Raw genomic sequence first — 18,120 nt, forward strand, 5'->3', positions numbered from 1 at the left:
GAAGAGGCTGTTTCTGAGAAAGCTGAACGACCCTTAAAGGCTTAGAATGAACTTCCCTGGCCATCGGGTAATCCATATGAACTGAGTGTAAGTGATGAGGGCGATGCCGATAGGATAGGGAAAAGATGACCCCCTGAAAAACGAGAGGAGGAAACTATAAAGAGCATATTCATTAGTCAAGGGCAGACAAGTACATCCTTCCCGTTCTCAGATAATCCTGAGCAGACTGCTCTTTATTCGCACAGTGTCCTCAGCCCTTTCGGATACCCTGGCTAGTCTCCGAGAGGAGTCACAGCAGCCTGGGAGGCCTGCCTTGCCTCAGCAGGCAGATGTGAGCCACGTTTACATGTGTGGTTGACATCAATTAGCTGAAGCAAGTTTCCATTTTTCAAAGGCTCAAGTCAGAGTAACTCCGACAAATACAAGGAAGCTAGAAGGCTTCTGCCCACTGACCAAGTCATCCCGATGACTTTCCTGACCACAAATGACAAACAGTTAAGAAGCACGTGAACTTGGGAGTGTAACCTCTCCAAAACGAGGAAAGAAAAGCAGAGCTTCAACTAATAGCACTGCTGAGCATAAATCCAGTGTAGTTAATGACTCCAGCCCAAACCTTCAACCCGTCCGAGCGAACGCATTGCAAACGCAGCCCTCCTTCAGTCTAGAGGACACAGGACTGCCCAAGGACCCATTCTGGGACAGCATCACCGGGACAGAGCAGACACCATGTTGTTTCCATAGGCTCTCATGCAGTTTGGCACCATCGCAAGAGACAAAAATCCTCAGTAAGTGTTTAGTTAACTAACGTTTGTATTATAAACAGTGGGTAAAGGATGGGGAAATAGGACTTGAGCGAACCGTGAGAAAATGCCTTTTAGTCTGAGACCACAGCAAAGGGACTCCTAATCAAGGCAACACTGTGATTTTTTAGATTCCTCTGCCACACTATATTACAGCCTGGACCCAGTGAGAGAAGAATGCTTATTAAAATAAATTGCGATTAGAAAGCATTACTTTGAGTAACGAGGTTGCCATTCTGCTGCTCAGATATTTTCCCAGAATTGAACTTTGGAAAGATGAGTTTATGCAGCAAGTATGCTGAGAAGGTACTTTCCTGGACTAAGACATAGTGATCAGCAGAGATATTGATCGTGCTGTCTCTGGAACAACAACAAGAATTATGTATTGATTTCTCTGGAGACTGAATTATGTATCGATTATGCTAGCTGCAAAGCAGAGGCCGAAGTAATGCTATCATCTCTGGCTAAAATGGTGCCCGTAGAGTAGTGAAGTCAATAGAGAGGGGAGATGAGAAATCCATTGAGTCAAAGGGTAAAGTCCCAGGGCAATTAATTAAACGGCAAAGCTCTCCTTGGCTCAAGTAAGGCCAGGATTTCTACTTAAGTATTTAGCATCCTGAAAAGTCTCCTAGTAGGAACCCAAAGGACACAGTGAATAACGCTTTGAGCAAGTAAATCATTGCAGCCCATCCTGAATCCACGTAACACACTGTGTTCGGACAGGCACTTCATTCATTGCCTACTTCAATTGGGTCATTAATGAAATGCATAGGGTTTAGAAAAATTTGAAAACTAGCTGTGGAGATAACTCTTGGACCAAGCCTTAAGGGACCATCCACCGTAGCCAGTGAAAAGCGATATTGTGCTGGCCTTTTATCAGCAAGATAATAAGCTTATAGGGGGACAGAGATGACTCGGTGGATATAAGTGATATAAGCTGAATTTGTACAAGAGACGTAACAATGTAGAAAACAGTCCCTGAAGGCTCACCTTTCAAAACACAAAGCCTCTGTCTCATATTAAACTCTGCAGATTGCTTTACAGAAGCATAACGTTTCCCTCTTTCAGAGCTTCCCTTACAGAAACATTCAGCTTTTGTTTTGGCCATTCCAAAAACTAATTATAACATGTTCCCTAGAAGGCATTTAGTAAAACTAAACAGTTAGAGGAAGAGGTCTCAGTACTTGAATCCAATTCTTGGTACGTTGTGACCTGCCCTTCCAGGATTCAGCCAGAATCATTCAAAAGTGATACATGAAACTTTCCTTATGGGAGATGGAAGGCTGTAGTGATCAGCGAAGATGACTCACTCAGAAGCGCAAGTGCTGAAGTTCGCATTCATTTTGGCGGTGAAAATAGGAAGGGGGAAAGAAATCTCAAGGAGAGAGCAACCAAAGGCAAAGATCCTCGGCATCAAGATTAAAGCAATGGTGTGCAAAAAGAAAACTACTCTTTGCCAATGCAGAGAGCTGAGAGAGGGTATTTGTGAGCAGGAGCCTGCACTCAGCTGCATGGCTTCGTCCAGCAGAAGGGCTCATATATCATTTTAATTTCATCTCACCCGTATTACGTAGATGTTTTCTTCTCCAGAAAAAAGCTGATTGGAGAGAAGAGCACATTTTAGCCAGCAGACAAGTGGAAGGCCAGGCACTGCTGATCAGCCAGTTTCCCTTTCACAGGACTTTTCCCTCCCTTCCTTATCCTATAATTGTTCATAAAAACAAAGACATATTTTCATTTAGCAAAATACCCGTTGCTCGCCTTAGACTGGAGTAAGGAGGTTATTGCTGTGCCCAGCTAACCTCTTGCCGCAAAGAAAGAAATTGCAAGCATGGCCTTTATTCTGTGCATTTCCTGGAGGAAAGGAGACCGAACAGGAATTCAGATAAGAAAACTAATGCTGTTGCTGTTCCTCATATTCTGTGAAGTACATTAATGGGGATAACAATACACATTAGACATCCTATTCAGTAACATTTTTAGTACCCAGATGAGTCCAAATATAAACTATAATGGCATATGGAGACCTTCTTAATAGCCATTTCAAATCAATTTCATTTTATATAGCGTCTCTCAAAATACCTCAAGGTGATTTATAGTGAAAAAGAAAATAATGGGCTAGTGATTTAGTAGCGTAAGGCATGGCAGCTGTCAGCAGGAAGGCAAAAATGCCGCATGGAGATGCAAAATTCTAATTTAAAAGCAGTACAAAGGTAAACATATCACTTTGCTCTTCCAGTAAAAGAAGCAGCCAGGTAACGAAGCCAGGCTGCGTTCAGTCTAACTCAACTATTCCACAAAGCACTGAGGGCTTTTCCATTTACAGACAGAACTGGAACCAAAACCTGAAACATTCCCACTCAACTGTTGAGATTAGGAAAAGCCAGGAAAGAAATATTTGTGACCAATTCCTTTTAGCAGTTTTACCATCATATTTCACAACCTCAGAAATTTTAGACTTCCTGTGGCTTGGACTTTTGCCCTATGGGCTTATTAAGTCAAGAAGGCAGCTTCAAGTGCCTTTTTCATGCAAACTGTTAAAAGCCTCTCTTGAAGAAGCAAGACTCTAGTCAAGAAACCTTGATCTTGCCCGTGTGGCAACCATTGTGCTGCTCCTCTTGAGCAAAGACAGCCCGCAGGTGGGGCTCCCTTCAGATTACAGTACTGAAGTGGTACGTGCCTTGTTGGGTCTTTTCCTTTTAACGGTTAAGGTGGCACATGCCTCGTTGGGTCTCTTCCTCTTAAAGGACAAGGCCCGTCACCAGCGTTCATGCCCACATAGCCCCTGAGGAGTAGCCAGCTCACAGTTTGACCTCCTCAGAGAAGCAGGTTAACAATTCTCCAGAGCATGTTTCAAGGATAGGGGGTGTCTTCAGCCGCAGGACAACTCTTCTGAGGGTTTCCACTCTCCTGCCCACCACTCAAGTGAAGCTGCTAAGGAACCCGTGAAAAAGGTTGTATTTCGGCATTCTCAGCATCAAGATCATATGTACTCCTTACATTTCCCTCCCACCACATAGTTCAGAATTGCCTGATGGAACTGAATGTTTCAACAAACTTTAGGCAAGAGAGAGGGGATACTAATGTCTTCCTAGATGAGAACCTGAGTACATAGAATCATCGAACATCTCAGGCTGGGAGGGACCTTTAAAGATCATCTGGTCCAACCTTTCATGGGAAAGAGAGCCTAGATGAGATTATCCAGCACCTTGTCTGATAGCATCTTGAAAACTTCCAGTGATGAGGACTCCATCACACCCCTGGAGAGGTTGTTCTTGCATGCCACTTCTTTGAGAGGCCTAACCTACCGGTTTAGGGTCCCTTCCAGGTGCCAGGATGCATTCAGAATTTGTCATTGCTGTTGCCTGTAGGCCAGGGAGACGATGGAATCCTGACCTGCTCATGCTGTCCCTGGTGGTGTGACCGTGACAAAAGGCTGCTAGACCTCTTCTCAAATTCCCCAGCGAGCATGTAGGGGCTGGTCAGGATGTTAAAGCTGTGAAGAGCCTGAATCATGATTATTTGAAAAAGTGCCTCCCCCCTCAACCATCTTGGCAAGCGCTGAGCTTGTTCAGCGGCCTCGGGGCTGATGCTGAGCCTTCTCACACAGAGCTCTCCATGCGGGAATTCACTGCTCCCACAGGCTGGAGTCTGCTAACTGCGCAGCGCGGTGTCGCACCACCTTGCAGACAGTGGCTGCGTGCGTCACACGAGGCTGTAAGTACTGCTGTGATGTCTATTCATCTGGGGAAGTGTTTTCCTTTCCTTTCTGCTGTGCAAGTAGTATATGTTTTATTAAATAAAGTGCATGTTCCCTATGCAAATGAACGCACTTTAGAATGATGATATACTGACACATTGTATGTTAAATATGTATGACATTTAAAAATCCAAGCAAGAACTAAAAATCATTTATAAATATTAAAGAGCATGAAGTCTACTTTTTGTTTTCGTTTTGCTTCTGATCCTGCACTCTGGGAAAAATACTCCTCACATTATAAGACTGAAGTATCTGTCCAAGAACGAAACCTATAATTTTATTCTATCAGTCAAGCTGTATGTCACACTATTTTTATATCAAGACAATCAGGTTCTTTGAAGCGCAGAAACACACCTACTTAAAAGAACTGTTCCTCTGAAAGCAGAAGACTCTGGAATCAGCAGCAATTTGTATCTTTCAAGGGACTGATAACTAAATGGTAAAATGCAGCTCCTAATGAAAGAAGGTTTCTTTGCAGGCCAGGAAGATATTCCATTAGGACATTCGGGTCCAGATTCACCCCTTTTGACTGCAAGCGTCTAACCTGGCTTCAAATCACTGTCCTTTGGAGATTCTTATTTCTCTTTCTTGACAAGAGAGGACAGTAGGCCATCTGAACTCCTAGCCTGAGTACCTTAGTTAGGTTTCTAAAAAGAAATCAAATTAATCCCGGCCTTGCTCTAAGTTTTTTAAGTATTTGATGCGTGGGAGACCTGTTAGAAAATCTACTATTCAACCCATTGCTACGGCACAGTCAGCCTTGCCTCTAGGAAGTATTTTCTGCTATACAGGGCTTAAACATCCCTCTGGGAAGAAGCAGAAGTTTCCCATTAAGAAAAAAAAATAGCACAGCAAGACCAATGCAGACATTAAAGCACCCCCACCACCAGGGAGGCAGTTTTAGATCCCAAGGCAAGGAGCACAACTTCGTGTTTCCTTCTGCCCAAAGACTTCAAGGTAATCTGCAAATACCAGAGAAGTCTCAGAACAGACTGTAAATATCCCGTGCCCATTTTATGTACTGAGAAACCCGGTACGCAGGTCAAATATGAAGTGCAGAGCATGGCAGAGAATGGCGACTCCAGCTCTGGAGTCCCAGTAATTTCCCTTCCTGTAACAGCACCACCTTTTCTTGATGAAGAAGCAACTGCTCTCAGAGTGGTCTTCGCTGCGCATTCACCTATCCCAAGAAATTATTTCATGTTCTGCTGCTGCACTATGGGGCTGCTGGCAAAGGGACAAGGGTGGCAGGAGTGCCACGGGAGAGCAGGGGAGGGATCTGGCATCTGGAAACCCGCACCAAGACCATCTGAAGCAAAGCAGTACTACCCTTCTCCCACTGTACTAGCCCGGCTATCAGCAAAATGCCTTTCTCCATTTCCAGATGAGAACCAGGGCAGAGGGAAATATTTTCCCTTACCATTTGTCCCTCGTTCCTCTGCCGACAGAAAATTTAAGACAAACGGTCATTTTGGTGGACTGAAAAAGCAGTGGAACTTCATGCCCCTAATGAATGGGCAGCAGGAACTCATACTGGCAGGGCTAAATGGCTGCACATGAAACTAGCCAGGCGCAGTAAATGAAACCAGATCCCGAAGTGCAGTCTGAGATAACCGAAAGTATGCATTGAAATTTATTGTAGGAAAATGACTGACTGGAAAAAAAAAGTGGTCTGCTCTGCCCCTGCACCTCCAAAACATATTGTACCGTTTAAACGCTTTAGAAAGACATCTGCCAAAAATGCAATTAATTCTCCTGAAGGTCAAATATATTTCTCTTGTAAAACAGTTGAAGCAGCAATTGTACATCTTGATTACTCTTATGAAAGCAACTTAGGAAAAATCCTAGAATTGTTCTTGTGTTTGAAGTTGGATGTTTGTTGCTTACTGGCAGTGACTTTTGTTGCAAAGGTTAAATGCGGTCAGCAAATGATCAACCCCCCCCCCCCCCCCCCCAAAAAAAAAAGGGGTTGTCCCAGTGCAGCCTGTCCAAAATTTCTTCAGCAGATTTGTAGTTCTGTTTGGAGTGCCACCCTGTGGACACAGCTACTACCATGAGCTCCTCTCCAACGGACAGCCCCAAGATCCAACGCTGAGGAACCAACAGTGGTGGAAACAAGAACTGGTGATACACCTTTCAGCTCCAACACACGTGTCCCATGTCAGTCTTCCACGTCCCTGGCTACACTGGGGCAAATGGCGGTGAGTGGGAATTTTTGTACCAAAATAGCGTCTTGTTACCAAAAACCATTTTTGCCGTTACTTTCTACACAACCGTATATGAAATGCCACCACCTCTTTTGAGCTGGATAGGAAATAATGGTGGCATCTGTTGATAACAGCTGAGGTCTCTTGCGTTACAGCCCGGATGTAAGGCTCTGGGCACCGAGAAGAGACCAGAGGAGCGCCCCGCTCATCCACCAATGAATTAAGCCCCTGGTAAGCTCAAATTCATCCTTAGAAGTCAATTGCTGGATTGGATTATAATTTTTTTTCTGTCTGACTGTTTGTGTAAGACTTGAAGGTTTATTCACTGGAGATTGCCACCATAAATTTTAGGGCTCTGGTTTACAAAGCCTGTAACAACCTTGTTTAGCAAAGGTGTGCCTTGCAGCATTCCTTCAGTAATGCCACTTTGGCTGCCCCTTACCTCTGGGGTGAGGTATTTCATCATGATTTCCTTTCCTTTCTCTCCCAGCTTTTCATCTGGAGCAATTTCATATTCTGCCTGGAACAGATATTAAAAAAAAAAGTCAATATTTGCACTCATATTTCACCATTATAACTTCATTTTGGATGTGGCCTTAACAGAATGCTCTGTCTGAAAAATCTGAAGGATAAATACCATTTTCTGATGGAAGTAAAACCCGTATACACAATCCTGTTAAAAACCTTCCACCATATTTTGACCAAACCCTAGTGGTGCATTTTCTGAGATGATGGCTCTTAATTAACATCAATAAAATGTAAGTAATTTATATTTTATAGCCTTGCCAAGCCAGCTTTCAGAAAGCATTCAGTGACTAGAGATGGCAACTTTATTGGGTTTTGCTCAAAGTGAAAACCGACACAGAAGGTAAAATTATTTCTCTGAGTAGTAGAGAACGCAAATGTTTGTTAATTCTTGCCACAGTGGTATTTCAAGCACCAGGTGAACTCCTTCAGCAGATTGCCTTTTTGGTCGAACGTGTCCTTCCTATTTATTTACATCTTCCCCTTGGTTTAACACATTAATCCATGGAATTTTGGATCCATGGCAGGCATTCGAAGGAAACGTGCGACGTGTGGGACCCCAGCGGCTAAATGACAACAACAAGTTCTTAGAGACATTCCACTGGGCATTGCCCGGGATACAAAGCTTTAGCCTTAGGATCAAAATATTTTCCAGAAAAAAATAAAAAAAGAAGACAGCCTAACAGCTTCCATGACTGCTCGTATTCGAAAAAGGATCCCAGAAAGTCCTGCCAAACCAATTAAGTAACCTGGTCCAATACAAGCTGTCTGAGATGATAAATGAGGAGGAAGTTAAAAGAAAAAAAAAAAAAAAGGTAAATCAGACTGAACTGGCAAACACTTGGAAGAACAAATTTCAGAACCACTGCCCACTGGCAGACATACGTACTGCTCCGAGCTTGATGCAATAAGTGGGAAGGCAGGCTGTAATGGATACCCTCGCTAAGCGGACCTAGGAATGACACGAAACCACAATGTAGTAATAACGCTATTACCCATCTGTCTGGCCAGCGCTGATTTAGCTCTTGCAGCTTAAGTCTGGAGCTACATATTTATACACATACATAGCAGGTTGCTTGAACAATGTAGAACGACAATCTGATTTTGCTTGGGAAACAACAATGTCTGCAAATACCAGGGAAACCTGTATTGCCCATCAAAAATACATCAAAAGCTAAAATCCACAAGTGCAGTACTTCTCTTTTAGTGACCATTTTGCGGATGAACTGATTATGTTCTCATGAAACGTAATACAAGGGTTTTAAAAAAATCTTTCATCCAATTTCCTGTCCTTTTAGATGGTATCTGAGTATGGGTCATTTCAGCTCTTAAAGCACAGACACTCTCGAATGTTTACAGCATCTTAAATGTATTTTTCTCCGTGATTTCTGGCTAGGGGATAAAGCAATGGCAAGAGTAACAGAAGGAACAATTTTTTAAAAGGTCAATGTTGCATCTAATTTGGACCTTACAGTTTATGATTAGGTTCACAGACAAACTAGAGGTTTTTCATATAAAAGAAAACAGAAACAATATATTTTAATAAAAGAAAATAATTGAACTTAAATGTAACTGTCTGCGCAGAAAGAAGATTGCAAAGAAAGGAGAACTCCTTGGCATTGCATTGGCATGGAAGCATCTAGGAGATCTTCCGAGTCCTCTCTCTATTCAGTGCTATTTACAATTGATCCAATAATGTCCATTTCTTTCTCCTTCCTTCTCCATCTCTAAAAGACTCTGGGTCCTGGCCATCCATTGGCTCCCTAGTAAATAAAACCTGATTCAAAGTCATCCTCTGCCATTTGAATTGCACCAGGGAGATGTCCAAAATTTTGACGTCCTTTCTGCCACAGATAACCTATTATATTTACATCCCATCCAAACTGTACAATGGGAAGCAAATCAGGTCAGATCGAAAGAAGATGGAAGTTTAGCAGGAATTAGATCGGAGTTTTGAAATGCAGTTCCTGCTGGGATACAACATATGGACAGCTAAACACACAAACAGAGTATCTAATTCTGTGTCAGGATAGTTGGGAAGGAGTAAAAGGAAATTATACTTGCATTTGATGCTCTCAGAAAATGCGACACTGTGGTGGCGAAGGTAGGAAGTGACAGACAAGTGAGGGTGTGAGAAGGAACCATAAGCTCCAACTGTGAACAGTGTTGATTGCACTGCAGCTCAAGTACCAGACGCCCGTTTCATTTTGTTTCTAAGTTCCTTATTATTTCTCCCTTCAGTGCCACTTTCGAGCTATTCAGCAACAGATACTGGCACATTTTCAGGCACGGACTGTTATTACAGGAAGGATTGCCCATGTAGACAGACAGAGTGACGTCCCCATGCTCACTCTGCCGCACGCCTGGGAAGCGTACCAAGGTCCTCAACTCTCAATCCTGTGCTTAAATCACAAGATACATCCCCTTCTTCCACAATATTCAAAAGCACGGCTACAGTTTGCAAATCCCTAATTGCTAGAAATAACATCGTTACTTAAAATCCATGTGGAACCAAATATTTTCCATTATTCCTTTGATGAATCCAGGCATGTGTTTCAAGTCTAATAGCTTCTCCATGCCCTAGTTAGGTCAGACAGGGCCCTATTCATAGCTCATAAATGAGGGGAGGATTTACGATCACCCTGACTGCATGGGACGAGCTGCAGGGAAGGCTCTTTCTGCGGGCAGGCGCGGATCCTTCAGTCCAAATGGCGAGAGGATGTGGGCTGGCCGCCGTTTGTTGCTAACTTTTCTTTTGGCTGCTGTTTCGGAGGTAGTAGTTACTTCAGCGGTTCCCGCTTCCCTAGAAGCAGCTCTGGCTGAACGGGGGTACGGGGGTGCAAAGCGTCCTTCCTCTCGGAGCAGCTGCCCTTGGGATGGGCTGAGTGAGGTCGGATGGGAAAACACACTTCCACTGGGAAAGGGAGCAATGTCCAGCCTGTGGCTGGCCGTGGGATGGGGCCGTGGGCTCAGGGACAGCCGAGCAAGAGGTTCGGGGGCTGGAGGAGGCTGATGGAGACCGACGGCGAGCATCGCCGGGGCAACGGCACAGGGAGCCCACAGGGGCTCGCATCAGCAACCTTAATTCTGACACATCATTTTACCTAGTGTTTGATTTTCCTCATATTAAAAATATGTGAAAACTGAAAAACGGAGCCAAAGGGATCTCTCTGCAGATCTGGGAGGACTCTCTCCCACGGCAGGTAACTGCTGGTTGCCTGTGGGAGCATGGCATGGCCACGGGAGTCCGTCCTTCGTACCTGCCAGGAGATGGAGATGGCAACAGACACTCCCACCAGAGCAGTTTTGGCTTCTTGGTGTAAGCCAGGAGTACTGGAGTCACCTTCTGAGCATCTGCAGAAGGCTACTGGTGTTTCGGTCCCAATTTTACCCCTCCGCTTTCTCAGCCCTCTCCTCTGTTATCTCTCTGCTCTATCTCCTGCTCGCTCCTTCCTCCGACTCCAGGCTCTGCCCTGTTATTGCTCTGTGCTCCGGCGACTGCCCTTGCACTTGCCTCTGCCGCAGATTTAAAATCTGTGACTGAAAATTGGAAGGCAAAACCCAAACAGCTGGGATTCATAATAACTCGCATTTCTAAATGAAAAGTGAACTTGAAACCACATTTTTCGTATTTAAAAGCAGGGCAAAAAGAGCCCTTTTGACTGTTTAAAAACACATTTTGAGTTAATGAGTTTGTTGATATCAACAAACTGGCATTTCTGATGGAAAAAGCCTTGAACAGCTTTAAGACACACATACACAGATGGTTTATATACCATGTAAGGGAATTAACCAAACCAAATCTCCCTAACAGCAAGACAGGGTTTTTACAAATGGCATTAAATGGATGCTCGCTCATCCTTTTACCCCAGATAAGCGTAATGTCTAGTGAAGCGTTCAGCTGAAAAGTCCACCCGAGGAGATTGTGCTTCTTACCCCCGGCCCCCATGCCCAGATAGAACAAGCAGAAACAACCTGGAGAGGCAGTGGGGCTATTTTCCTCCAGAGGATGCATTTCTGTTCGACTTCAGCGCAAAGAAATAACGTCGTACAGGTTAAAGAGAAAATAATGTGAGGTTATTTTCTCCCTGACCACAATTAGCCACGTTCTCCTCTAGTCAATCTAAATCTGGTCCACATTAACATGCTAAAAGCCCTCCCCTGGAAAAAAAAAAAAAAAAAAAATTAAAAAAAGATGAATGTGATTAGATGAAGCAGGAAAGGGAGACCAGAAGCTAAAGCCTTCATTATAACAGCACACAAAAATAACAGGAGAGGAGAGGGAAACCTCAGGAGCCGGCACCCCCCGGAATGTGCTTTTGAGAAGGGGACGGGGTAAGAGGTCCCTGCTGAACTGCCGCCTTCTTGTGCCGGAGGGTTGGGCTGCGGGGAAGGAAAAGCATCTTGCTAGGAGATTCCCTGCTCCCTGATCTGCCTTTCAGCACAGGAAACGTATCCCCTAACACTTTATTTTAATGGCTGTCTTTCAACAGCTCCAAAGTTGTATGATGTCGCAAAAATATTTGTAAGCACAGCAAAGCGTGCTTTAGGGCTGTGCGTGAATTCTTTGTTAAGGGCTTATAGGGGAGCTGATTTAACCGTAAACCATCTCTATTTTAATGATAATAGTTTATGTTCGCATAGTTCCTTCACCTGAAAGGCTACAAAAGGGTTTGGTGAACTATTCATGGGAGATCTTTGTGTTTACATGCATGCAGATAAGCGTGCAGAGGCACAAGTTGCAGCCGTCCGTACTTCTTACTGGACATTTTATCTAGTCAAGTCAGGACCTCTGTCATGAAACTGTTCGCACAATATCCGGAATACGAGATGGCTCTCTGTCCTTACAGCCTTACCACATCGGCTAGGAGAAGGGGTTGCTGTTACCCCATTTCCCAGACAGACAGCCACGCTGATGGCCGCTTACTGGTCCAACAGCAGCGGTGGGAACCAAACACCCACCGCTCCCCCAGCACTGCACTGCGAAGCTCTGCATCTCTTAGTTTTTATTGCTTTTATCATTTAATGTTGGGGGCAACTGCTTACAAACCGCAGATCTTCGTAGCCCGTTTTGAAATTGATATATTGTGGCTAATTATTCAAACGCTGCTCTCAGAAAACATGTAGAAACGTTATGGCTCTGAGCTCTTTAATCTCAATTATTGGTTGAAATTGGCCAAGGTATTCACAGGTTTCAGAGGGAACTGACAGATACACACCTACATGCATGCAGAATTTAATGATACAAATCCTTTTTCCTGCAGAAAGCAGCCTAACAACTATTTAACTGCATAGACAAAAAAAAAAAAACCCAGATGCTGCTATAATCAGATTTGCAGGAGACTACATCAGACCAGGTTAGTTATTTCACCCAACAGCTGAAATAAATGTCCAGCAAAGAGGGGATTTTTCTTCCCCTTTATGTATTCTGGTCTGCAAGGTCTGGTTGATTTTACCAGTCTTTGGAAGCAAAGGTGTGAGAGACAGCTTGCAAAACTTTGTCTCACGGAAGGATGGGAATGGAGGTTGTTGGTAGGTCAGTATCTGGCACAGCTTCTGGTTTCCTCCCAGGAGCCCCAATCACTGCTTTCTTTGCAGGTGGTTGAGTGCACTTTATTAAAAATTGGGAGGCATCAGCTACTGCCTACTGCCAATAACTTACGGTGTGGCCCGGTGAAGTCACTTAGCTCTGTTCTGTAAAAGAGGGTGGTCCTACCACTCCATGCGCAAAAAGCTCTGCGAGCGTCTCATGAACAGCTAAGTATTTTCCTCTATTATTATTTTCTTTTTTATTTGATATGACACAAAAGCTAAATTTTGCATCTTGTGTTAGAAAAATAACTAAGTCAAAAGAAAATGGTGGCGCTCAGCTTTTTCTGCTTGGGGCCTGTTACAGCAGGTGGTCTCCAAAAGGTTTCGTAGTCCTGGTGGTCTCAGAATAGGGCTGTAAAGTCAAACCTCTGGTCTCATTATAGGACTTTTTTGCCTAACATAGGACTTGGCCTGAATCCCACTACTTGCTCAACGCAGTGTGACCCCGCTGGGTGAATTTCAGTAGCAATCATCCAATTTAATGGCTATAGGCTGTGTTGCTCAACCTTAGCATTGCCTAATACAGGGATTTTCATGGGCTGAGAGCAAGCTCCTACAGAATTTGAAATCAATAAACAAAGGACACTGCTGTTAATTATCGTTGAAAAGAAGAGAGAAAGAGTAAATATTCAGACCTCCACACAGCCAGGCATTTTGTTCGTGAAGTCCTTGTACTGCCAGTCAGAGCCTAACTGGGAACTGATCGCTGGCCCAGTAAAAGTATGACGGGCAGCTCCGGTCTGCAGAAGCAACCTGGAGGTGGGTGCAAAGCACATCCTGGCAAAAGTATTTGGGAATATCTATCTGGGTTTGCTCGGAGAGGGAGCTTTAAAACAAAGCTAGTCCCACCACAAGCTTTCACAGGACCGGTGTCTCCTGTGCTGTGTGGATGCTGGGAGGACGCGGAGTTTCAGTGCTTGGCACCGCTCCACAGGGTTTCAGGAGAATGAAATGACACAGTGGCCTCAATTCCCGCAGCCGGAGGCGTGCTGGGCAGCCGGTGATGCTGGGAGAGGCTGGGAGAGGCTGGGAGAGGCTGGGAGAGGCTGCCGGACATGGCTGCAGCCATGAACCCACACCAGCTCGAAGGTTATCATGCGGTTGCTCTGGGGCTGGTGGCACTGGGGGGTGACACATATGGGGAGACAGTAATGTTTCCTTTTTGTCCAGATGTTATTACCGCTGTCAGCTGAACTGGTACGCCCAGAGCGCTTGCTGCCAGGCGTGTGAGGGGCTCGCACAATGTGGGCTTGTTCTCCACAGCCCCTGGGCGCTGCTGGAACCAAAATGTGACGCCTGCCGCTGCGAGCAGGCGTGAGAAAAGCACAGAGCCTCGCTAACCCTCTCCAAACTGAGGACGGCTCTGTCTGTTCTGTCTGAAATTAAAACCACTTGGCAGCAAGCTTTTGTGGCTGTCTCCCAAAGGATTTCTGCGGCTTCCTAGAGGGACGGCCATCGCTCGTCTCCTCGCGGCTGTGGGCATCGCACCTTATGTGGCATTTCTGCGGGCATGCCTCCCCCCAGACGGGTGCGTGGTGTTTCATCAGCGGCAGTCACCTCACTAGATGATGCCGGTTTGGTGCAGGACAAACACACCCAAGGTGCCCAAAATGTCCTCCTGCCCGCCATCCTTGAGCACAGCTGCACAGAGTGTTCGTCAGCTGTAGCAGTTTCACGTACCTCGATGGCTAAAGCTTTTACTGGGGAAAATCATGACCAGCACTAGGAATATCCAGAAGAAGTTGCGACCAGCTAAAACTGATTTAGATAGGACTTTGTCCAACGCTTTCTGTGACGCTGTAGATTTGCTGTCGATACTGCAGTACCAACATAAACTTGAAGTGACCCTGTGTCCTCTCCCAGACTCTTACAACTTCAGTGCAATCCTCACATCTCCCTATCCTTCAGAACAGCTTCACCATGGTAGAAATAACAACAAAAAAAATTATTCCTGTTGGTATGCAGCATTCTGCTTTTGACTGTCAGTGTCAGCAAGAGAGCGAGACCCCCCCAGACACTCACACTCCAGCAGTGACAAGTTCATCTTCCTCTCTGGTACGATTTAGCCTTTTGGCTTATCAACACCCTACCCTTCCGCTGGCTCCCAGCAAGAAAGCCACTGAGAGACTCTTCCACTGTGAACAGCTTCTGCTGGGACTACGCACGGCCAAGCGCTGCCAGACTGGGAAAGAGCAGCAGGCCCCCCTGGGGCTGGCTCAGTGGCCGGGTTAACTGAGAGCTCACTGGGGTAGAAAATGGAGCGGATTTGTTTCCTGGTGACTTCAACCAAGTCGCTTCCATACCCTGTGCCTCTTTTTTCCCATTTGAAAACCCAGAACAACTATCAAGATGTCCTTTGTAAATCACCCTGAAGTCTACTAAGGAAAAGGCTCGGTAAGAGACAGATATTAGTATTATCACACTCCTCATCCGCTCTTGTCAGTTCATTCATCATCTTCCCTTTCCTCCCAGTGCCTCCCAGCACCGCAGGCTTCACCCACATCAAAAGACATTACTCGCAGCAGCTCAGCTGCTTTGGGTGTTGGCACGAAGGGAGGCTACGCCAGCACCGTGCCAGGGTGCCCGTCCTTCTCCCGCTCGGGTGGCTCGCGCTCCCCGAGGCTGGTACCAACCCCACACACCACCAAAGATGCTGGGATGCTGACAGGGTCAGCCTCGTCCGCAGCTTGCACAGGTGTGTTAGACACAAAATCATGTCCCAGGAAACAGTGATTTCTTGGGGTCAGGGGAATCTCCTTTGTCAGGAGAGCACTGCAAAGCACCCCAAAATATCACAAGAAATGACTTACCACCGAGTCAAGGAACCTAATGCAGCACTCGAGCTCAGGTCGAGTTTCACAGAACTGCCGAAAGAGAAGCCTTCCGATCGGCTGCTTTTCGCATATGCTGCAGTAATCTCTCTCTAGAGGCAATAAAGAGAAGAAGAGAAGCGTGAAAATGAGAAGAGTTTTGCCTTTTGGATCGGTTAGGAGTTTAAAGCATTGCAAGTGAGTGCAGAACTACGACCCCAAATCAGAACTGCCGCCTTCTCCCCGCCACCACGTTTCAGGTATCCAAATACAAACATAATTAATGGCTTTAAGACTCAAACAGGAGAGGCTCGGTTTTATAGAGCTGATGGTGGTAAAAGTCCCGCAAAAGCCATTCAGCTATTATGAAAAAATAATTTCACATTTTTCTGTGGTGGAAATATATGCACTCTGCAAAGGTACCGCTCAGACTGGTGGTGTTTGTGGGAATGTGGGGAGCAAATTACAAGTCCTTGAAAAGTGAGTCATACATTAAAGGGCAGGAAAAGCTGAAATTTGCGGAGACCTTCCTGGATGCTTCCTAGATATGCAGTAAAGTGCTCCCCTAATCTCTGGAAATGCTCAACCAGCTCTCTGCTAAACAATTATTGCAAACTACGTATTTTCAAAGGTTTCAAAATTTCTGCTATTTACTCACTGAGCATTAACGAACGGATGGAGCATATGGCACCTAGCTGGCTTCAGTTTCACACAGCACTCCTTTACAGAACAGCGTTTCCCCTGAAACGCCACGTTTAAATGCTATTCCCCTGGGCTGGTGCAGCCAGAACCATCACCCCCAGTAAAGCAAAAGGCCCTTTACCCATCACAGGGACTATGTGCAGGAAAACACGGGAGAAGGGCGGGCATCGTTAACTGGCATTGCACCAGCACAAACGCCGAGGGCTTTGGATATTTTTCTGGTGAGAGCAGCAAATCCCCCAGCCTGTTGGAAGCAGCAGTACTCGCTCAAGACACGTTATTCATCTAGAAGCACACACATGTCAAACAACATACTGTGTTTCCTTGAGCGTTCCTCTCACCACCCTCCTCGTTGCCATATGGCACTCGCTGTTATTATGGAAACAACCAGCTTCTAAACACATAACACTGCACTGCAAACAGACATACGAAACCCACACAAGTTGTCAGTGCCTTGGTTACTTCTCTGTCAGGCCTGGAGTCGCTCCTGCAATGTGTTTTATTCCCCCTTTGCTTTGTCCCCCCTCACCCTCCGGCTCCATCCACTCCAAGGAGAACACCTTGCAGGCACACGGCTGCGAGGGAGCTCGCCTTTGCCATGGAGGCACCCAGCCGAAGGCCTTGCTCATCACAGGTCACGGTCTGGGGACCAGGACATCCCTCCTGAAAGGAAAACGCTGTACAAGATGTTGGACTTGCTGACCTGTAGCTGGGTGGCAGGTGGGCAGGAGCACCCAAGGCTGCCTCTGGTAAGAGGAAGGAGGGTGCTTGCCCAGTGCTGCACCTCTGGGCGGGTATGGCTGTACTTCAGGAACTGCCCCCTGAAGCACCTACAGGTGGTTGCTGGAGACATGGGTCGGGGCTAGCTGGACTGTGCTTCTCAAGAAGTCTAGCTCAAGGTACCAGCACTATTTTGTGGCTGGTATTGCCAGTCCATTTTGGATCGGGGTATCGCTCAATCTATCCAGAAGGTTGCAATGCTTTCATACCCTCTAGCAAATAAAACTGGATTGAAATCACTGTAAATCCTAACTTGACCTCCAGTCTGTCTAACCACCAGCAGAAAGCCCGTGGCACTGGTTTGTTTGCATGAGCTGGAACCGCATGAGCTGGAACCCCCAGCATGGAACATCACGACAGAGACACAGACACTGAGAGAGCCCCAGGGCTCGCTTGGACGCTGCGCAGCCTTGGGGTGTCCTTGTGAGTGGTACAAGCTTGTGCTGCTTGAACAAGTTGCTTTTTTGGTGGGAAGGTAATCTCTGAAGGAATGCGCAGACACGCACAGCGGGAAGGGAAGGGAAGGGAAGGGAAGGGAAGGGAAGGGAAGGGAAGGGAAGGGAAGGGAAGGGAAGGGAAGGGAAGGGAAGGGAAGGGAAGGGAAGGGAAGGGAAGGGAAGGGAAGGGAAGGGAAGGGAAGGGAAGGGAAGGGAAGGGAAGGGAAGGGAAGGGAAGGGAAGGGAAGGGAAGGGAAGGGAAGGGAAGGGAAGGGAAGGGAAGGGAAGGGAAGGGAAGGGAAGGGAAGGGAAGGGAAGGGAAGGGAAGGGAAGGGAAGGGAAGGGAAGGGAAGGGAAGGGAAGGGAAGGGAAGGGAAGGGAAGGGAAGGGAAGGGAAGGGAAGGGAAGGGAAGGGAAGGGAAGGGAAGGGAAGGGAAGGGAAGGGAAGGGAAGGGAAGGGAAGGGAAGGGAAGGGAAGGAAGGGAAGGGAAGGGAAGGGAAGGGAGG

General features: G+C 46.1%; 1 protein-coding gene across 1 annotated transcript in view; it reads right to left on the reverse strand.

The window, feature by feature from the left end:
- GRK5 (G protein-coupled receptor kinase 5) overlaps positions 1-18,120 on the reverse strand; it is a 166,006-nt gene that overhangs the window by 41,674 nt on the left and 106,212 nt on the right. Inside the window, exons 3-4 of the mRNA XM_082486760.1 lie at positions 15,695-15,807; positions 7,210-7,287 (exon numbers count right to left, since the gene is read on the reverse strand). Of these exons, the coding sequence (XP_082342886.1) occupies positions 7,210-7,287; positions 15,695-15,807 (191 nt within the window). The remainder of the gene's footprint in view (positions 1-7,209; positions 7,288-15,694; positions 15,808-18,120) is intronic.

The sequence above is a fragment of the Vanellus vanellus genome, assembly GCF_965231255.1.
Source record: "Vanellus vanellus genome assembly, chromosome: 7".
NCBI classification, from domain to species: domain Eukaryota; kingdom Metazoa; phylum Chordata; class Aves; order Charadriiformes; family Charadriidae; genus Vanellus; species Vanellus vanellus.